Genomic DNA, 22,104 nt, shown 5'->3' on the forward strand with positions numbered 1-22,104 from the left:
CATTTCTTTGTTTATTATGAAGAATTTTGTCATTGAGGCTCTGAGATCAATCGCCGAGTTACTAACATATGGTGACCAGCACGATCCAACCTTTTTTGAGTGAGATTTCACAATATCTGGTTTTTCTTCTCAGTATTTGTGGCTTGTTGCCCTATTTCTATTGAATTCTGGATCTCTTGTAGGTTTTTCATGGAGAAACAGGTCATGGGGGATTTTGCACGCATACTAAAAGTTAGCAGAACCATGAGTGTTGCCCTTCAGTTGCTACAGACAATGAGTATTATGATCCAGAATTTAAAAAGTGAACATGCTATCTGTAAGTTAATATATATTGGAATTGAACTAGTTTATTTATATATATTTTTTGCTTTCTCTTGGTTTTAAATATTGTGACGGTCTGACGTTTGGCATGCTCTGCAGATTACATTTTTAGCAATGAACATATTAACTACTTTATAACATATTCCTTTGACTTCCACAATGAAGAGATACTGTCATACTACATATCCTTTCTAAGGTTTGCAAAATTTGCCGTTTTTTCTTTCCCTCCTTTTTTTCATTTTCTCAGTTTCATACATGTTGTCTTGGTTACTTGTGATTACTAGCTAGTCTATCACTCATCGGTTTTGTTTATTGTGGTATCTTAAGGGCAATAAGTGGGAAGCTGAACAAAAATACAATTTCTCTGCTAGTAAAGACTCAAAATGTATGTGTACGTTGCACCTCCGCTGCTTTGCAATGGTTCAATCTTTTTGCACACTTGTCAAAACTCTGCTAGTGGAAACTTTGAATTGAAGTTTAGCTTTTCCATCTTGATTCCAGTTATCTGATAAAGAACAAAGAAACTTGGCCAGATAACGGGTGCTTTTGTCTGCTTTCTTTACCTTGTTGAGCCAAGTTGTGTTTATTTATTTTAGGTAAATTATCATTTTGCATGCATCCAGGATGAAGTAGTTTCTTTTCCTTTGTACACTGAGGCGATACGATTTGCATTCCATGAGGAGAACATGGTCCGCATTGCTGTTCGTGCTTTGACACTTAATGTCTATCATGGTAAGTTGGTACGTTTTGTTTCCAACTATCACCCACCCACCCACCCTTTTTTCAGTGCATTTACCCAACGGTCACATCTCTTTAATATTTTCCTCTCTGTTGTTTTCAGTTGGAGATGAATGTGTTAACAAATATGTCACAAGCACCCCTCTAGAAGATTATTTTTCAAAATTGGTTACAGATTTCAGGAAGCAATGCATCAATTTGGATGGCTTGGTCCCCGAAGCAGCAAAGTAAGAATCTGATGTTAGTCGGGAGTAATGGGCAGTTCTTGTATGTACAATGTTCACAAAATGACATTATTACACCATTCAAAAAAATGACATTATTAAGAGATAGTAGGATTGAATTTGTTGTGTTAGACTGTTAGTATCAAGTTGTTAATTGTACTTCCTGCCTCCTAACAAGCATCATTTTGCTTTTGAGACAGGAACCCAAGCGTATCTGATTCAACTTGCATTCTTGCTGCAGTAGATGAAATTGAAGACACACTGTACTACTTTAGCGATGTTATTTCTTCTGGGGTTCCAAATCTTGGAAGATTAATAACAGACAACATTTTGCAACTATTAGTGTTTCCATTTCTTCTACCCTCTTTGAGCATAGAGTCTAGTGATGTATGCATTTTTTCTTCCCTTTTTTCGGTTAATTAATTCTCTGTTTTGGTTCTCCCATGATATTCAAAGCAACTGCTTATTTCTTACCATTTGTGAGCTTGCTTCTCCAGGAAACACAAATTGGTGCAACTACTTCCCTATATTTACTCTGCTCCATCTTGCGCATCGTTAAGACTAAGGATCTTGCAAGTATTATCACTGTTGCTCTTTTCTGTCCACCTGAAGCCTTCACTCTGAACTCTGAAACAAAACCCAATGGTTATGAGACTGGTTATGGTCTCACACCCGAGAACCAACATCCGAACTACAATGCTCTTGGTGTTCAGGCAGGCACAGCAAGTTTAAATGTTGCAGTACCAAATTCTTCTTCTCAGATTCATCCATCAAATGATTTTTCGGTGCAACATAATCCTTGTGGTGCTCATTTGGCTTTGAGGTAACGTCACAATAATAGTCATTCATAAAAGACGGGTGTTTCTATCCTTTTTGTTTGTTGGAAACCAAACCATTTGATTGTCCACCAGAGCTAAGTTTTCTATGAATTTTCGTACTTTTCAGAGCATGGCAGTTCACTACTTTAATTTTTTAGGTTGGTAAGCTGGGATTGAACTTGTGACCTCAAGCATGCAACATTGGATGTCACTTGTAATTAGGAAACTCATATTGAAATACACCGAAAATTGAATTGCAGCGAAAGTATAAAGAGTCTGCCAAAGTCTTGCAACTTATCATTGTCACTCAAAATATATCATAAAACGTGAGCCGCCTGCAATCATCATGTAACTGCTCGACGCTGTAGAGAGATGCATTTAGTTCCTTAACTTTTTTTTACCAAATTTCAACTCAAAGATTAGTTGCTCCCACTAAATTAAGAAACATCAAATGGCTTTCTGTAGTAACTTAAAAAATCAACACTTCAAGTTCTACTTTGACAAGTAGTGCACAAAACTTCAAAATTCAACTGTCGAAGTTCTGCCGCGTTAAGTCCCGTACAGTGCTTCAAAATTCAACACTCGAAGTTCTACTGGGATAAGTCCATTACAAAAGCACCCGCACCCATTTGTCCATCCAGTGTGACCCAAAATTAAGTGAAGAATTAAACTAACCTAAGCCACGTGAGTGCTGATGGTGGTAGACTTGTATCCCTACACTGGTGGAAGCTTCTTTGTCCTCTTGTATCTCAACATGGATCAACCGGAACTTGGAATCCTTGCCCTTCATGTTCCTCTCCTGATGTTTTACAATTGTCACTGCCATATTGATGAAATGGTAAAAATCTTTCGAAATCTCACGAGCAAGCGTATGTGCCTTCAAAATACAAAAGATCTTGCTCCTGATGACACTCTTGACCTGGCGATACCATAAAAATTATGGAGAATGATGCTGATCTGAGATGGTGTCAAATCCTTTGTGAATTTGCAGATATTGTCCTCGAGGTCTTGAGAAGAGATCTTCAGCTAGCTAGGAGCCGTCCTCTTGTATGGAAGAGCCGAAGAAGAAATGCCCTTTTCGTGAGTGTTGTTTCACTCCATGATAGCGTCGGAGGGATGGGGTTCTACATCTCTCTAACGCCTCCACCTCCTCTATCGCCTCTCTCTTTCCGAGGGTTCCTCGACTGTCAATCAATTTTCCTATAGGGATCTTGTTGCTTGCAACTTAGGATTCATCTACGGATGATATCTACAAAGAGCAGTATCAATGACATAGATTTTAAGGTACTTATTCTTAGTGTTGCTTAACAATTATTGTTGAGCTTCTTCATCCAATCATAATCGTTTACGGTGGAAGAAGTAGAAGAGGAAGAGGAAGAAGAACAGAAGAAAAAGGAGAAGATGAAGAGAAGAACCATTCCAAAAAAAAGATGAAGAGAATAGAATTTCTGTGGCTTTTTCTCCTGAATCCATGATATCATATTTATAATACTTAAAATAATTACAAAGTGTGATATTAGGGCCATCCTAATGACGTGCCCATAAACTGAGTTAAATATTCGTGAGGCATGTTGTAAGAAAGCTATCCATATCTATAGAACTGGTTAAATATCGTGAGGCATGTTGTGAGCAAGTTCTCTGTATCAATAGAATTGATGTAGTGTGTGTGGCCAGCTATATGTTCTGATGTTCATCAGCAGCATGCAACTATAATTGCTCCCAACCCTTTTTCCCAAGCATTCCATAAACTTCATAACCTTTTGCATAGACTTGCATGTTGGTTGTGACAAGGCTATTGCGGCTGCCCCTTAATTTTTACAAAACCTTCCTCTCTTGTGAAGTGCTTTAGCAGGTCTATCATGCTAAAGTAGGCATGATAGAAAAAAAGAATTGTCAGTGTGTGAGTGTGTGTGTGCGCGCGCGCATGTGGAAGGCTTCGTACCCTTGAGTTGGAAAAAAAAAGAAAAAAAAAAGAAGCTAAGGGAATTTCTTCTCAGGGGAACCTTTCCCCTTTCCCAAATATTTCGGGTGTTAAATACATTGCAGTATATCCCTATGTTATATCTCTTAAAATTCCTTCATTTCTTGTTCCAAAAATAAGAGAAAAAGAATAAGAAATTTTAGAATTTATAGTGATTTACTTGAACCATTAAAAAAAATGGTGATTTACTTGAATTTCTACGTTAGATCAAGAAACCTGTCTCTCTGGGCTGCACTGTATGCTTTCACTTAACCTCTTCAATGTTCTTTTGAACTAGTGAACCATGTATTCTCATTCTCCAACATGCAGTTCGTCGATTAATAAACCTGGCTTCTTGTGTATGAAGTATACATTGCTCCTAGGGTTGTGCCTTTGATTGCTATCAATGCTTTTGGTGCTTTGTGATTTCATATTGTATTTACTTTTTTAAAAATAAAAATAAAAATTGCAACACTAAGGACGCAGTTGTGGACTTCTCCAACATGCGGTTTGTCGATTAATGGCTGGAGCTACTTTTTCTTAACTGAGAAGTTTCTTTTGTTTGACTTTGTTTTTTTTTTCTCCTGAATGGTTTTATTAATCGACAAACCGCATGTTGAAGAATGAGAATACATGGTTCACTTGTTCAAAAGAACATTGAAGAGGCTAAGTGAAAGCTTTTGTTTGACTTTGTTAGTTTATTAAAATTATTATTTATGCCATTAAAAAATTAAAATTAATATTTATCTCTTTTCCTAGTCTAAGGATTGGTTTTTTAATATGAAATTATCTTTGTGTAGGGATGTGTTGCTGTCCTATATTGTTAGTGGGGATGACATACGAGTTTTGGGTTCTTTAACTGTGCTGGCTACTTTGTTGCAAACAAAAGGTCAAAATACTTAAATCATTCATTTGTTTATGTGCTTTTGTTAATCTTGATGTTCTCATTCTGATTTTCTTTATTTATTTTCTGTAGAACTGGATGAGTCAATGCTAGATGCACTTGGAATTCTTCCCCAGAGAAAACAGCATAAGAAGCTATTGCTGGTAGGCATCAGTATTGTTTTACATTACCCAAAGATGTTTTTTGAATGGAAAAAACAATTACAATGCATTACCCTAAGATCTTAGAGGGTTGGTTGATATCTCTTCCATTTTAATACTTAATAGCTTCTAAGATTGGGCTCTGGGAGCTGCTATTTGCACTCCTCTTTGTCTTTGTCTATTTGCACTCCTCTCTGTCCGTGTCTTTGTCTATTTGCAGTCCTCTCTGTCTTTGCCTTGAAAATGTCACTTTCGACTCAACTCAACTCAACTAACCCTTTGGAAAATGTCACTTTCAGTAGCATAAAAATTAAAGTCCCAATCAAAAGTATAAAAAATGGAAAAGGGGTTACCAATAGGAAAAAAAAGCAGGGATGACAATAGCAGCACCCCAACGTCTACAGTTGCCTCAATTTCTGTGTGGGACAATATTTTTAATTTGTAAATTGGAAACTGTTTAATTTTGGAATATTGAATGGTGGATATCATTTCAGGATAATTAAATCATAAAAAAAACATGTTTAATTGATGGCTTGAAACATGTAGATGACCAAAATTTTCAGTACCTATGGTACCTTGCGGCAGATAAGCTTATATAATTCTGATTCTTAATGTATTGCTTATCGTATGTGAGTGGACCTTTTGTTTTCCAACCAAGTTTTCTCTTTTTTAAGACAATGCATAATTTTGATTTTCTAAAGTTTGGTGTTTTAAAAGAGTTCTGTTGGGGGTGCGGTGAGTCGCCACCTAAAATTTCTCATGGCTGTATTCTTATACACGGAAGCCCGCAACTGTACAAACTACAAGTACCATTTAGCTTATGAGGTCTTCTCTACAGAGATATTGCATAGGAAGAATGATTTATGTGATTTCTTACATATTCTTTATGTAAATGTTCTCAACACTCGTGCTTTCCTGCATCATTGGGCAAATTACAGCTTGGATGTAAGCGAATTGAATGCATTTAAGATTGTTGCTAACTGCGATGAATAATGCATTTATTATTCTTATTTTTTTTTTGAAATGTTTTATTATTCTTATTTTTATTTGATAGATGGCAATTTTGTTGATAAACGAAATAGGTAGTTACACGGGGGACAGATAAAATGATTTAGAAATCAGTTCAAAAGGAAAAAGTTAAAGTGGCAGTTCAAGTTATGAAGAAAATTTTCTTTGTAGGCAAAGAGCGGAACAAATTCCGCGCAGCATGTCTCCAGTAAGAAATTATAACCTGCTGTCCTAATCCCTCGTGGGTGACTGGCAACCAACTGTTCAATGTTTTAAATTGTAGCTTCCGTAATCGGTAGTACAAAGAAAATTTGCCTGTATTATTTTGCTCCACATCTTTCTTTTCACTTTAATGTGGCAGTGTAAATTCTTTTCACTTGATCTTTAGTTATCAGGTACTTGCAGTGTTTGCTTCTGTTATTTTGCTACGCATCTTTCTTCTCATTTTAATGTGTCAGTGTACATTCATTTCACCCGATCTTTAGTTATCAGGTAGTTGCAGTGCTTATCTGTGAACTTATTTTGCTTTCTAATTTCGTGTTTAATTCTCTTAAGTAGTAACTCAAACTTGTGGGAATAATGTTTTTTTAATAATGTTGTTATACTTTGTTTTAGGAGTTGATGTTTCATTATGTTACATTGCTTCCTGAAATATTTGATGTGGCTCTCTTTATGCTTGCAGCAAGCTTTGGTGGGGGAAGGCTCAGGTGAAGAGCAGCTATTTTCACCAGAAAATAGCTTCTCTAAAGAGGGTATCAGTAGTGAACTTGATAGATATCTGCACAAGATCAAGGTGCGTCACACACCAACAAGATTTTGCTTAATTTTACTATTAGAATGCCCTATTTTGATGGGATGTATAATGAAAATACTTGTTTTCTCCGCATCAAGTTTGCTTGGCTGATCTATATTGTGGGTCTAGCCAGTCCTCTAGGCTGTCAAGATGGAAATTTAAAAACAAATATATTGGAACCGAGCAATGTAACACAACCAAGGTGCAAACGTGCCAGTCAATCAAGGTGCAAGAGTCAAAGGTCTTAAATTTTGTTCCATTCAGAAAACGTAACAATGGAATATTAATTTCTAGCAGATCAGTATGTGTAAAAGACCCAAATTTATTCATTATTCATATTTATCTAACCTTAGTTGTTAAAAAAGATGTAGAAGGGCTTTCCTGATGGCTACATCAGAACTAGAAACTAATATTGACAAGCATTTAAAAAAAAAAAAAAAAAAAAAAAAAAAACTAATATTGACAAAACCCTTTCCCATGAATTTCCAAGCTAGTATCTTTCTGAAGCCTACGAACTAGAAATAACTCTTAAGAATTCATTAAGAGATAATTATAATTCACTGAAATAGAAACTAATTTTGACGAAACCCTTTCTCATGAATTTTGAAGCCTACTAGAAGCAACTCTTAAATTCATTAAGAGATCATTATAATTCTCATGACTGAACTTTGGGTCACTTTTAACTGTCCTAAAAGTCAAATCTTACAAAATTAATAAAAACAGCCTTGTAAGTCTTGAAGTAATATTTGAAATGAGCTATAGATCACTTAAATGAATATTCTAGTGCAATCTTATCTCTCTTGACTTGTAACAATGTCAGAAACAATCCTAACCCCAGACCCTCACCTCCTCTCCCCTATCCCCTCTTCCTCATCTTCAAAAACCCAAAAAAGGGGGATCTCCATTTGGTTCTATCTAGAGTAATTAATAGATTCTTATATGGATAAGGGATATTTGCAAAATACATTAGTCATATGCCAAAGCAGAAGCTAGTATGTTTTGAAAAATCATTTCGAGGCAGTGTGTGTTAGCTTAACCAAGCAAAGAGTGTTGATGCCTGAATGATAAATACACTGTGATGCTTGGAGGCCAAAATCAAATCGGAAATCATATTTATAATATGATGGATTAGATGAATCCACTCATACTCAACAAAGTTTATGGTAGGGGTAAAATTGGGAAAATTCACTTTGAAGCCAGCGGTTTTTCCTCGTGCTATTGCATAAAGTTGCCCATTGTTCACCCTCAATTTGGCTATATGGCGTTGTAGGGATTCCCTTGTTCAAATAAGGTTAGTGGGAGAACCCCATGATCCAAGATGCCAAATTGGGATTCATAGATGGTGTTTGAATTATTTCCATGGTTTGGATGTTTGATTTTCATGTAATGGATGGCGTGGTTGCTTGTTTACTATGTATGTTTCATTTTACATATGATGGTTGTTTGTTATTAAACATGCATGAAGAAAAATATACTCCCACATGTAATAACCCTCTTAAACAATATTAAGTTGTAAGACGGGGTTTTAGTAAAAAGGATTAAGCCTCGTGGCCTTCCATAGCCATCTAACTGCTGGCTAGTCTAGGGAATGGGACGGTCATATGCCAACGCAGAAGCTGATCGTGTTTCTTAGATTAGAGTAACTGTTAGATTCATATAAGAATAAGGAGAACATGTGGACATACAGTGGTCATATGCCAAAGCAGAAGGTCATCCCGATGAGATACGACGCCCGCTATCCTAGAAGTGTTATCAGGACTTCTCCTTACCAACCTAATATTAAGAGCTCTAGAAGATTCAGGTTTATTTGACCTAACTCTAGTTTTTCACTCTTTGATACCTATTGGACTTTCAGAAGGTTTGGAAGATCCTTCCTCTTCACTCTCATCTCCCATTCTCTTAATAGGAGAAGAATCAGATTCTTTTTCAAAGGATGGTTCAAAGGACTGGTTTTGTGAATCTGTAGCATCAGACGTCGTCTTCGAAAGATAACTTTCAACAGGAACTAGGAAGAAAAGCTTGAAAAATAAAAACGGAAGATATTCAAGAAAAGTGAAGAGGAGTTGAGAACTCATCGGAAATTTTCGAGAAACGTTGCTGAAAAACCTCCAAAGCTTGCCAGAAAAGATGGGTAAAACCCCCCAGTTTTTTAAGAGAGAAGATGTGAGAGTTGAAAGGGCAAAGTTTAGGGTTTATTCTAATAATTTCCTTACGTCCGCACGTGGGAAGTGTACCGTCACATTAAAAAATGGAATCTATTACACGTGGCGCTTTCGGATTGACTCCAGAAATCGAAATATTTGATTTTCTCTTATGCAAGATATGATTACCCCGACACCGTTAACTTGTGAAATGACACTACTAAACTCAACAAAAGTTAAAAATTGCAAACATAAAATATTGCGGAAATACTATATGGATATAGCATCAAAACCGATACATTTACAACCATAAAATTATTAAGGACAGGGGGCAGGTCATCTGCACAATGATATGAAAACTCCTATCTTTCATTAATAAAGAAATAATTAACAGAACACCCTTTTAAGTACAACCGATTGTATAATTGATTGCTCTAGACAATCAATTATTTAAAATCCCAAATGAACAGGGCCTTAGCAATCATAAAACAAATACCCCTCTACTCCCTCACCCAAGCTCTTACTTCAAAAACCACAACGAGCGCTGGAACTTCCGGTGAGCCTCCGGAGACATCTCCATTAAGTGTGTAAGCGTCGTCCTTCTCTCTCTGTATTTCTTTTTTTTTGTGAAACCCATTTCTGGATTTTTGTAAATCCATTTATGAGATTTTTCTTTACCTTTCCTTTTTTAGCTCGCTCTTCAAAAACCACAACAAGCGCTGAAACTTCCGGTGAGCCGCCGGAGACATCTCCCGTAAGCGTGTAAGCGTCGTCCCTCTCTTCCTGTATTTCTTTTTTTGTGAAACCCATTTCTGGATTTTTGTAAACCCATTTCTGCGATTTTTCTTTTCCTTTCCTTTTTCTCTACGCAACTGAACAAACCCTAAAATATATCCCTCGCCGTTTCAGTCTGTTCTTCCATGGCCTCAGGTGCTCTTAGAAACCCTAATTTGAAGCGCTTCTTGGGGTATTCCAATCGCCTCTATTCGAGTTATCGTCTAGGAAGCACAGGTACGAGTACTCTCCTGAGGCTCCCGTACCCGACACGTATGGGGTGCGGGTACGTCCCGGGTACGCACCCCATCATTTAAAAAAAAAAACCCTTTTTTTTGGAGTTGGGTGCATGTCAGGTGCGCACCTGGCACGTTTTGAGTTTTTTTTTTTTAAATTTAGGTGGGGCGTCGCGAGGGGGGGGGAGTGTTTTAAAAAACACTTAAAACTAAAAGAAATTAGGTTTTCTTTCCTCTCTCTCTCTCTCACTCTCTCTCTCTCTCTCAACGCCTCTCTCTCTCTCTCTCTCGCGGACTCCGGCTCTCCCTCTCTAGACGGTAAATCTCTCTTTCTCTCTAACCCCCTCTCTACAACTCTCTGTACTGCGCTCTCTCTCTCTCTCTCTCTGTATCTCCAGTTCTCTCTCTCTCTCTCTCCCATTTTTTTCTTTTTACAGAGGCTGCGATTATGACAACTGATTGTGTTCCCCAAACCTATTAGGCCCTTTTTTCTGAGATTATAAGAACTGATTGTGAGCCCCAAACCTGTTATTAGGGCTGAAAATCAGTTGTCATAATCTGAAACGAACAGGGCCTTAGGGCTGGGAATCGGCTGTCATAATCTGAAACTAACAGGGCCTTAGGACTTACAGTTGGCTCTCAAAAATCCAAAATAAACAGGGCCTAAATGTAATTTTCGGTCCAATAATCAGTTTTTTCCTTTTTTTGTTTTGTTTTTGTGACTGAAATAATGTGCTAATAGCCTAATAGGTATCCTATCCTGATTAGAGATGCTCTATGTAGACATTTAAATATGGTTTCGTTGTCTTCTTTTGCAGTTGCAGGTTATTGAAATGAAATTATTTCAGATAGTTCGTTAGTCACATAATACTGGTTTAGTGGTTTGTCTATATATCGATACTTGTCAAACTCAAAAGCATTTAGGCCCTATTCACTTGAGATTGTGACAACCGATTGAGAGTCCAAAACTGATTATTTGATTCAAAATTTTGTTTAATTTTGAGTCCAATAATCTGTTTGGGGCTCACGCTCGGTTGGGGTTTGCTTCTTTTGCTTATTAAAATTGCTTCCTTATAAATTTATAATTGCATGTTTGCATTGCACTGCATTGGCTTGCCGCTTGCCTTTTGAATTTACATGGGTATGTTTGGTTGTGTTTACATCCTCAGCTTACTAATTGCATTGCATTGCATTACAAATTTACAATTGCTGTTGTTGTTGCCTTGTTTGTTTCAATTGTTGTTGTCTTGTTTGTTTCAATTTGTGTAATTAAGAGTCCCTTGTTTTGTTTGGTTTTCTACCTTGCGTAGTAAGTTTTTTTTGTTCTTTAATAGATTTAAGAATGTCTTCATCTGGGGCTAGTAGTGCCGCCCAAGCCGCACATTCACCTTCTAGTGATGAAAATATCTCGAAGCCCTTATGGAGGCATGTCTCTAGATTTGATAAAGATCCTAAGGGTGGAGGGAATGTGAGATGACAATGTAATTATTGTCATAAGAGTTTCAGTAGCTCCTACACAAGGGTTAGGGTGCACTTGTTGAAGATAGGGGGACAAGGAATCAGAGATGTACTAAAGTGAAAGCAAGTGATCTACTTGCAATGCAAAGGTTGGAGGAAGAATGCAAGGAGCTTATGAAGCAAAATGCTCCCAAGAGAGTGCCATTGCCACCATCATCAAATAGTGTCATTGGGTTGCATGAGTAATATGTTTGTACCTCCAAGTTTTGACCTAAAGAGGAGGAAGACTAGTGGTCCAAGTGGAAGTGTGAGGGCTGTTGAAAAGGCATTCAACATGGCGGCCCGTGATCAACTACATGCCGAGATTGCTCGGATGTTTTACTCCGGTGGCTTGCCATTTCACCTAGCAAGGAACCCACACTACGCGAGTTCATACTCGTATGCCGCCAATAACCCACTTTCCGGTTATTTGCCTCCGGGATACAATTTGCTAAGGTCGACTCTACTACAAAGAGAGAGGGCAAATGTTGATAGGTTGTTGCAACCCTTTAGAGATACATGGAGGGATAAAGGAGTGAGCATTGTTAGTGATGGATGGGGCAACTCATAAAGGAGGCCTCTCATTAACTTCATGGCGGTAACCGAGCGTAGGCCTATGTTTTTCAAGGCAATAGATTGTTCGGGGGAGACAAAGGACAAGCATTTCATTGGCAACTTGTTGAATGAGGTAATTATAGAGGTTGGGCATGAAAATATTGTTCAAGTAATTACCGACAATGCCGCAAATTGCAAGGCGGCCGAACAATTTATTGAGGCGCAATTTCCTTCTATCTTTTGGACCCCATGTGTGGTGCACACCCTCAACCTTGCTGTGAAGAACATATATGCGGCAAAGAATGTTGAAACAAATCAAGATACATATGAGAAATGTAGTTGGAGCACTAATGTTTCGGAAGATGTTATGATCATTAAGAATTTCATAATGAATCATTTCATGAGATTAGCCATATTCAACGAGTTCAATACTTTGAAGTTGCTTTCCGTGGAGGAGACACGATTTGCAAGTGTTATTGTCATGCTTGAGAGGTTCAAACGTCATGCTTAAGAGATTCAACTCTTAAAGCAAGGTCTTCAACCAATGGTGATTAGTGACAAATGGAGTTGCTATAGGGAGGATGATGTGGGGAGAGCAAGGTTTGTGAAAGACAAGGTGTTAGATGACATATGTTGGGATTCTATCTACTACATACTCTCATTTACATCCCCTTTCTATGACATGCTTAGAGAGTGTGATACGGATATGCCTTGCCTTCATTTGGTTTATGATTTATGAGACACCATGATAGAGAAAGTGAAGGTGGCGATATATAGGAAGGAAGAAAAGAGGAAAGAATATGAGTCCACCTTTTATGATGTGGTGCACAAAATTCTTGTTGATCGTTGGAATAAGAGCAACACTCCATTGCTTGGCTCATTCATTGAATCCAAGGTTAGGTGACTTAAACTTTAAATTTATTTGGATTTGTAGCTATCTATGTTTATTTCTTACTTTTAACTTGAAAGTTGAAAGTTGAAACTAAATTAATTTTTTCTTTCTTAAAGGTATTATAGTGAACAATGGCTTAGTGAGGATTCAAGTCGGGTGTCTCCACATAAGGATGCAGAAATTTATACGGAGAGGGTAAAGTGCTTCAAAAGGTACTTCCCAAATTTCGAGGATCGCATGATGGCTAATGTGGAGTTTGCCCAATTCTCTATGAAGTCCGGATTATTCAATGACATTGATTCCATCAATGAACGATTCACTATCAAGCTTCATGAATGGTGGGCCATCCATGGTGCATGTGCTCCTATGCTTCAAAGCATAGCATTGAAGCTTCTTATGTAACCTTCATCTTCATCTTGTGCCGAGAGGAATTGGAGCACTTACTCTTTTGTGTATTCCTTCAAGAGGAACAAGATAACTTCACAACGAGCTCAAGATTTGGTTTTTGTTCATAGCAATCTTCGCCTTCTATCAGGACAATCTCCACAGTATAATCAAGGAGAGAGAAAGATGTGGGACATAGGTGGAGATACATTTGATTCCTTTGAGGATGTTGGGGTACTTGAAGTTGCTAGTCTTTCCTTGGATGAGCCGGAATTGGAGTCCATTGTTTTTACCGACGATGTAGAGGGCGATATTGGAGATGAGGCGACATACTTCTTTTCTAATGAAGAATGATGTATTTCGTATTTTGGTGCTTTATGTTGTGATGAAATATAGAACAATTTGGAATTTAATCACTTATGAAATGAAGAATAATATTAGAATTTTCCATTTTGGTGATGTTATTGTTATTTGATTGCTCTCCTATTATTTTTAAATTTTTTTTAAATATATAATAAAATAATAAAATATGTTATTATATTCGGCATATCCGAACGTACCCGCACCCAGGCTTTTTTTTTTTTTTTTTTGGGAAAATCACGTACCCGCGTACCTGTACCCGTGCTTCATAGGTTATCGTGGAGCGATTTTGAGTCAGTTTTCTCTCTCGGAATTGCTCCGTGTGAATGGGGCTGATTTTGATGGCGGGTTCTGGTGGAGGAAATCCTTTGCCACATTTATCGCACTTAAGTGGAAAATATAGTAGCCCATTTTCCATTTTGGATTCTGAAATCAGATGGTGCCTTTGATACTATTATTTCACACGATCCAGGAACTTCCATAATGTTGGTGTGATTCGGTTTGAACAACGGATCCTGACGTGATACATCTTTGTAATGAAAATGGAGAATCCCAAGTGATTATGCGAAATGCCAATCTCCACTAGATTCAACTACGGATCCTGAGCCAGCTTCTAAATCTGCTAGATCCCTTCCCTCTGCTATGTAGCAGGACGGACTTTCAAGTCAATTAGAAGCGCAAAACCCAGAACTTTGGGCCATGTCTCTCCAGAGAAGGTGTCCTCCCCCCTCTGGATAGGAGCGCTTCCCGTGCTTTTATCCTCAACGGACCCGGGGTTTGATGACTCCCAGTAGAGAAAGCCTAAATTTGCCGGTTGTGGATTGAAAGGAAGTTTTGGATGGTCTCGTGACTGAACTTTGGGTCACTTTTAACTGTCCTAAAGGTCAAATCTTACAAAATTAATAAAAACAGCCTTGTAAGTCTTGAGGTAATATTTGAAATGAGCTATAGATCACTTAAGTGGATACTCTAGTGCAATCTTATCTCTCTTGACTTGTAACAATGTCAGAAACAATCCTAACCACAAACCCTCACCTCCTCTCCCCTATCCCCTCTTTCTCATCTTCAAAAACCCAAAAAAGGGGGATCTCCATTTGCGCATGTTTGAGCATAGTCAAACTTGTCGCAAATTTCAAATTTACTCATAATGTTACTTGGTTTCCTTTTGAAACCTCTAGCAGGGATTCTAGTGTGGCATGGGCCCCAATTAGCTTTAAAATTGCCCGGAATGACCTACTTGTCCTCTTTTGGATCTGGGATGGTCCCCATCACCCAGTGTGACTGATAGATAAGAGGTTAATTGTAGGTCCAATTCCGTGATAAAAAGGTTTGATTTCCGACCAGGTCTGTTGAGGGTGACATTGGTGGGGATGTAGGATGATACATTTCTAGCTTTTGGGTATCCTTGCTGAGTAATTTGGTTGTGCTAATTGTTAGCGTCTATTTGGAAGAGACAGGGCTGCAAATAGAAACATCATCTTTCCATATGAAGTTTGGGAGCATGCTATATTTCCATAGCCAATAAGGTTTATGTCCTTAATCAGATTTACTGCTCTTCAGAAGTCATAATTCTTTCTGAAGAGTAGAAAGTTCATGCATTTTTCCTGCATTTTGCATGGTAGTATTTAAGTTCTTTTCATTTGTTATTTATGTCAACTATATTCCGTTACATTATTTTATTTGTTACTTTACTTTCTAAGTTGAACTCTGTTTGTTGCATTGTGCTTTTTGCAGGATCAATATGGCTTGTTATGTCCTTTGAGGGAACCAAGGACAAGTTCTCAAATACATAGACACCAGGTCCTTGTTGTTGCTCCAGCATATTTTTTTAATCATTTAATATTGATCATAATGTCGCCGCGGAAGTAAAACTTATACTTTGGATGAGGGCATATCATTGTGGGGAATACAAAGAAAAATCTTTAGTTTTAATAAAATGGAATGTTATAGTTATTAATATGATGGATATCTTTCTTATGTAGGTGCTCGATGCATTGGTCAGCCTTTTCTGTAGGTCAAATATATCTGCAGAGACATTGTGGGATGGTGGTTGGCTTTTCCGCCAGCTGCTTCCATATAGTGAGGAAGAATTTAACATTCATCACCTTAAATTACTTAGAGTAAGTTGATTAAGAGTGATATCTTGATTTATTTTTGGATGCTGAGTATTTGCTGATATCATGTCTATGTTTGTAAGTGGGATTCAATGGTGAAGTTTTAATGTTATTTTAACCTAGTCTCAATAATATTCATAATTCAAAACTTTTGGGGGACTGAACGTTTTTTCTTTATTGATTCATTTTTGTTTTTTCCCCTTTATAACCTAGTCACAATTATATCATTTTTGTTGATTCATTTTTGTTGTTATCTGGTAACTAGTTGAAACAAGGAGTCAAAAAATGATGGTGATCTAATCTCGTCCCACATGCTTTTTAATTGGACCAGAATACATTGATCAAGATAACTGAAAATAAGGGCTCTAGGATTAAGTGTCGTGGACCGTTTAGTTAATTTCTTAACCAGTATTTGATCCGCCTTTTCTTTAAATCACTTTTTCTTTTGTTTCACTTTCTAGAAAGTGCCTACTCTACTCTAATACATACTGTTCATTAATCAATCACAGCATGCACATGTGCCACACATTAATTACATACACTAATATCATTAGTTAACAGGTGTGCCACTCAATCATGGGGTACATGCATTTATATGTTCAGATACAATGTGGAAGAAATATCGAGTATCTTTTACAAGTCTTGAGCTGTGAAATACTTTCTTGTTTCTTCTAACGAGTGATCCTAGTTTCTTGATGCACAGGATTTGTACGGGAACTGTACTAATGGCCTTCTTGAGGAAATAAGAGAAAGCTGGTCTGATCTCCTTATAACAGTTCTTGTAGATGAATGGAAGAACTGCAAAAGAGGTATTTATTTGAATTCTGACATCTGTGGTTGATGAAACCGTGTTTTCTAGTTTATCAGTGTGTGACTAAGTATCTCTCCCAATTTTCTCTCTCTTAGCGATTTAAACCTTTAAAAAAAAAAACAAACTAAGTTTAACTTCTTAATTGTAGTAATAGAAGCTTCATCTCCTAAGAAAGAACCGAAGGACATACTCTTGTCATCAAGAACTTTCTCTTCAGAAGGTTAGATCGAAAATTTTCCTGTGCATTGAATCAATTTGAGAGATGAAATTTTTTAGATTTGCCATTCCATTCATCTTTACATGCTTTGCTAATTTTTTTCCAGTTGAATCATCTTTTGCTGCTGGTGAAAGAATGCACGGGGTAGTAAAGGTTATATCTGATCTCATGTTGATTATTTCCTTATCGAGAATCTGTAGGTCTTATTGTGGTTTCTTGTGAAGAGAAGTGTTCTTTAAGTTGGAACTAGTGAAACAGATTTTTTTTTCTATTCATTTTCTTTAAGTTTGTGTGCACACACACGTGTTGCTTTTCTCTTGGTATTTGTTTCTCTGGCTCATTTTTTTATTTATCATCTCATGTGTTTTTATGTTCATATGTGTTTCTCTAGCTCATTTTTTTTTATCATCTCATGTTCAGGTGTTTGTACTTTGTCATCAACTTCAGATTTTCTCTGCTGGAGGAATTCTACCTGATCAACCCCTGGCGCTTTCTCCAGTAGATCTCCCTGTAAATTCCCGAGCAAAAAGTGCTGGCCTGGATGTTTTAGTTCCAAAACCCGGCACTGAAATAAATCTTGGTCAGTTTTGACATTTGTGCCTTTCTTGTTATTCTTTCTTTCTTTCTTTCTCTAGCTATATAAAGTTAACAGGTAATGGTCCAAAGTGACTACGCATGAGATGTTTTTATTTTATGAAAAAATTAGGGAATTGTTATCAGCACAACGATGTTTTAATAATTGCACAAATGCAGCTTGTCTTTGCTTTTTTTAATTGGCTTTTCAGAGCTTTTTGGGAATGGTAATGACCTTTGACTGGTCTTTAAATAATAAAAGATAAGATGTGGTAGTGCAAATATCAGAACATGGTTGTGGTGATAACATTTCCCAAAAATTAATGCATTCAGGTGTTTCACTTACAAAACGGTGGTGATGTCTACCATCTGCAGTTGATGCAGTGCCTTGTAGAATCGCATTTGAGAGAGGGAAGGAGCGACATTTTTGTTTTTTAGCAATGTCAAGGGGGACATCTGGGTGGGTTCTTCTTGCAGAAGAATTACCTCTAAAGCAGCAGTTCGGAATTGTTCGTGTTGCGGCACCCTTGGCTGGCTCCAATGTATGAATCACTTTAATCATTTTCAGATTTTGAAATGATTTTCTGGAGCTTTTCTGTTTCAAATCATCTCGTGCACTCAAATCATCTCTTGCACTTCTCTTTAGCAAATAGACAATTAGATATCAAACCTTTGCATTATCATTCCTATTTTACCATGTTCGTCTTGTTAGTTGCAGTACTAACTGATTGTTGGCAAGGCATGTTAATTCTGTGTCCTTAGATATAGGTAGCAAGCCTATTATCTTTGTTAATTTCCTTTTTTATTCTGTCTTTCAGTTTGCATCATCTAAAAAACAATTTGTAGCAAAAAACTGGGATTGGAAAAAAGGACATTATTTAAATGTGAATGATGATTAGTATGATGAGGAAGGCAAAGATGGTGAGGGAAAAACTATGAGACTTGAAGAATTCGGACCGTTATAAGGCGGAAGAGTTGGGGGTTGTAGGATTGGCAATGATCCTATTGCCGCTACCAAAATTTCAGGTGGCGAAAAAGATGTAGAATATATAAACAAGATAATGGGAAATCGGCTTCGCTGTCTGGGGAAGGAGATGAGTCTAAAGGCAGATCGAAATCAGAGGTAGGTTCTACCCATGGAAACTGGTTCTACTCTCCCTGCAGGTACCTTAACTTCAAATGGAGGGATAATTGCCGTTGGTGTTGCCGATTCAGGACCTCTTCCTCTTGGGCTCCCCGTACTCGTCCTTTACCTCGATTAGAGATTGATTATGGTGAGAGCAATCGTTGGCCTGATACTGGTAAAATGATTTCACAAGAGATTGGAGGTAACCCGAATTTGACCATCTCGGGTAGGGAAGTAGAAATCCAAATGGATTCTCTAAAAGCCTGTTTGATTGGGAAAAAGAAAGACCACAAATGATCTTTAGAGGACCTCTGGCTTTGGGCACAAAAGCTTTGGGATATTCCATCATTACATTGCCCCTGTATCTTGGCGGGGGATGAACTCCTGTTTATGTTTGAATAAGAATTGTAGGCCTCGCTGGTCCTCTTCAAAGGCCCGGAAGCTCTGGGGAATCATTTGATCTCCCTCTCACCGTGGAATAAGGAGTTTATTCAAGGAGAGGAACCCTTGTGGGTCAATTTCTATGGTATCCCGTTACACGTTTGGGTTGCATCTACAGTGGAGGCTTTAGGGAATCTTTTTGGTAAAGTTCTGGACATAAAGATGGAAGGCAGTCATCAACATTGTATGAGTTTTGTTTCTGTCAAAATTTTAGCCCCCCGATGGAAACTTTTAGGATCATCTGTTAGAATTAGGGTTCTAGATCAAGTTTACTCCATTGGGATTGAAATTCCGGAAAAATTAGATGGATATTCTTGGACTAAATCCTCTTCGGGTCCTGTTGGCTTGGATTTTCCGCCATTGCCGCCGACAGAAGGAGAATTGAATCCTCCAAGGCTGCCTTCCTGCAAATTTTCGTCCCCTATTCTGAATTCAAATTTCGAATCGGTCCATGGTGCGCTGCCCAAGGTCGGATCTGACAAAGGTCTTGGAATCACCATTCCTGAGAGTGAGAGCCCCTCCTGCCTTTCTCTAGTAGGATACAAGTCAATTGACATTCCTGCCCCTAGGCGGAAAGTATCGTGGTTGGACCTATCTACCAAGTTGAGCAAAAAAGGTGGTCACCAAGTTAAAGCAAGGAATATTGCCTTTGGCGAGACCAATCCTGGCAGAAAACTAAGACGGAGGTGGCAAGATCAAAACTTTGTTCAACCTATCTGGAGAAATCCGTGGGAGCAATAAAGGTGCAAAGTAGTAATCGGCTCCCAAAACCTATCAAATTAAATTCCCATCTGCCCAGAGTTGGGTTCACCTTCGATTAATTCATCTTTAGCCCCCCTGCCACTAGTAGATATTGGCTGTTTAGATCGGGGTGCCCACCATCTAGTATATTCTAGGTGATGTGAGGCCTTTAGGTTAAATCGTGAAGTACAAGCTTCCTTAAATTTACTTCTTTTTGGGAAAAGGGAAATGCTATAAATTTCCCTTGGCATGCTACCCTAAGCGTCGTGTCTTAGTGACCTGTGGACACTTCTCTCTTCCCTTAGTGATTTGTCCTTATTATAAAGGGGCGGAAATTGGTAATACCTGGGGTCTGGGTTTCTAGGGCATCCGGGGTATAGAGTTTTGAAGAACAATAAGACTACCGAAAGAAAGTCTTTGGAGCCTGTAAAGACCCGGCCCCAAACGGACTGAAAAGTTAATAACCTTAATTATATCTGGACCGTAGATCCCTAGACAAAAAATAACCATGTATTTTCGTTTTTTTAAGTATAACCTATTTTTGGGGCATCAATTCTTGTCCGTTCGACATGATTTTGGTCTTGGTAGATGGGTATTTCGAATACCTATCTAACAGACCCAAGATTTAGGGACGTGATTTGAGTAAGTTATGGCATTTTTTCTGTTAGGATGCATAGTTACGAGTTTTGTCTTATTAGACAATTTCTAAGAGTGCCAATATTAAAATTTAGTATTTTCCTTTTTAGTTAACTTAATTAATAAAATAAGAATAAAAGAAACCTAATAGAGTTAGGAAAAAACCTTACAATACTAATTTTAATTGGAAACAAAGAAATAGAAGGAGAGTTAGAATAGGAGACATGTTATTCTCTTTGATTTAATCTAGGAAACATAAGTGAATGGGTTTTATAAAAACCCAATAAAACCAAAAAACGTGGGTTTTTCTCTCCATTCATGCGCTCGCCCAAAACGAGAGAGAGAGAGAGAGAGAGAGAGAGAGAGAGAGAGAGAGAGAGAGAGAGAGAGAGAGAGAGAGAAGGATTTGGCTTTTGTCTTCACTTCTTTTGGGCTTTTGTCATCATACAAGTAACCCTGAACTATTTCAAAAGTATAATAAAAGTCATAAAACTAGGGTTACAAATCGAAAATTTCGTCTAAAATTAGATAATTAAATCTGAGAATTTCGGATTTACTATTTATAGTAATTTCGGATTACTATTTTTAGTAAAATTTCCGTATTACTATTTATAGTAAAATTTGAATTACTAAAAATAGAAAGATTTTGGGAATAAAAAAAAGAAGAGAGAAAAAAGAGAAAGAAAGGGAAAAAAGAGAAGAAAATAAGAGGAAGGCTAGGGCTTTCATCGATTAGGTTTTCGTCTTCGAGTAAGTGCCCGAGACATGTGCTTTTTCGTATTTCTTTGATTAATTCGATGTTTTCGCTTCCGTTTGATTTCGGTTTGATCTACTTAGGGTTTATACAATGTTTTCTTGAAGTTTTTGTTTTCTTTAAGGATCAATAACCTTATTTTTGAATGCCTTTTCAAAGTTTTATGCCCTAAATTCGTATATATTATATTTTCTTTATAAACTCCACTAGGAGTAACCCAAAGTGTTAAGAGATTTGTTTTAATCGATCTATCCTATGCGTGTTATTTTTTTAATGTATTTCTCACCGTTTTTATAAAAAATCAGCATATAAGAATGATTATTATGTATAGATTTCAATGTGTACTTGTCGTATATAGTACATATGTTGTTTTTCTTGAAAAGTGTGATATGTAGGTACATTAAATATATTTTAAGGGTTGATATTCATACGAGATCAGCATAAAAATAGTGCGATTATGGGCTGTTTTGTGTAGATTCTCTACTCAAGTATTTTATAAGTTATAAGGTATTGTTCTATATATATATATATATATATATATAGAGAGAGAGAGAGAGAGAGAGAGAGAGAGAGAGAGAGAGAGAGAGAACAAAAGGGTTTTCGCGGCTGGTTTGTTGCACGTCAGACCAACCACCTCGTGAATGGAGACAAAAACTGTTGTCTTCATTAACGAGGTGGCTGGTCTGATGTGCGACAGACTAGCCGCGAGAACCCTTTTGCGATGGACACTAGCAATTCCCATATATATATATATATTTATTTAGGTGTTTTACTAAGCCCTAAAGTGTTGATATTCTTTAAAAGGACAAAGGGTTTTTAAAAACTGTTTTTTTATCCTTTTAGATACTTGTTACATAATATGTGTATATATTTTTCCATGTAGTTTAATATAAGTGTATAATGTATTTAAGTTATAGGGGCCCGATTTTAGTAAAAATAGCACCTA

The 22,104-nt window shown here is 37.3% G+C and overlaps 1 protein-coding gene and 1 pseudogene across 7 annotated transcripts in view; one reads left to right on the plus strand and one right to left on the minus strand.

Moving 5' to 3' along the window:
* Positions 1 to 22,104, plus strand: part of LOC143879769 (CLEC16A-like protein) — a 31,632-nt gene that overhangs the window by 3,841 nt on the left and 5,687 nt on the right. For 2 of the 7 annotated variants that reach the window (XM_077382329.1, XM_077382323.1), the window contains exons 3-20: positions 23 to 99; positions 183 to 316; positions 421 to 517; positions 649 to 706; positions 918 to 1,053; positions 1,163 to 1,286; positions 1,484 to 1,670; positions 1,781 to 2,106; positions 4,862 to 4,950; positions 5,038 to 5,108; positions 6,796 to 6,906; positions 15,480 to 15,545; positions 15,728 to 15,865; positions 16,548 to 16,668; positions 16,819 to 16,890; positions 16,994 to 17,040; positions 17,308 to 17,467; positions 17,836 to 18,002. In XM_077382329.1, coding sequence (XP_077238444.1) covers positions 23 to 99; positions 183 to 316; positions 421 to 517; positions 649 to 706; positions 918 to 1,053; positions 1,163 to 1,286; positions 1,484 to 1,670; positions 1,781 to 2,106; positions 4,862 to 4,950; positions 5,038 to 5,108; positions 6,796 to 6,906; positions 15,480 to 15,545; positions 15,728 to 15,865; positions 16,548 to 16,668; positions 16,819 to 16,890; positions 16,994 to 17,040; positions 17,308 to 17,467; positions 17,836 to 18,002 — 2,181 coding nt within the window. Of the gene's footprint in view, positions 1 to 22; positions 100 to 182; positions 317 to 420; positions 518 to 648; positions 713 to 917; positions 1,054 to 1,162; positions 1,287 to 1,483; positions 1,671 to 1,780; positions 2,107 to 4,861; positions 4,951 to 5,037; positions 5,109 to 6,795; positions 6,907 to 15,479; positions 15,546 to 15,727; positions 15,866 to 16,547; positions 16,669 to 16,818; positions 16,891 to 16,993; positions 17,041 to 17,307; positions 17,468 to 17,793; positions 18,003 to 22,104 lie in introns of those variants that run through there. The other 5 variants (XM_077382330.1, XM_077382327.1, XM_077382324.1 and 2 more) reach the window with 5 other exon arrangements.
* Positions 2,777 to 3,202, minus strand: LOC143879770 (small ribosomal subunit protein uS15 pseudogene; annotated as a pseudogene).

This window comes from Tasmannia lanceolata, unplaced genomic scaffold (assembly GCF_043159265.1).
Source record: "Tasmannia lanceolata isolate RefF3 unplaced genomic scaffold, GAP_Taslan_0.1 ptg000006l, whole genome shotgun sequence".
Lineage (NCBI taxonomy): Eukaryota > Viridiplantae > Streptophyta > Magnoliopsida > Canellales > Winteraceae > Tasmannia > Tasmannia lanceolata.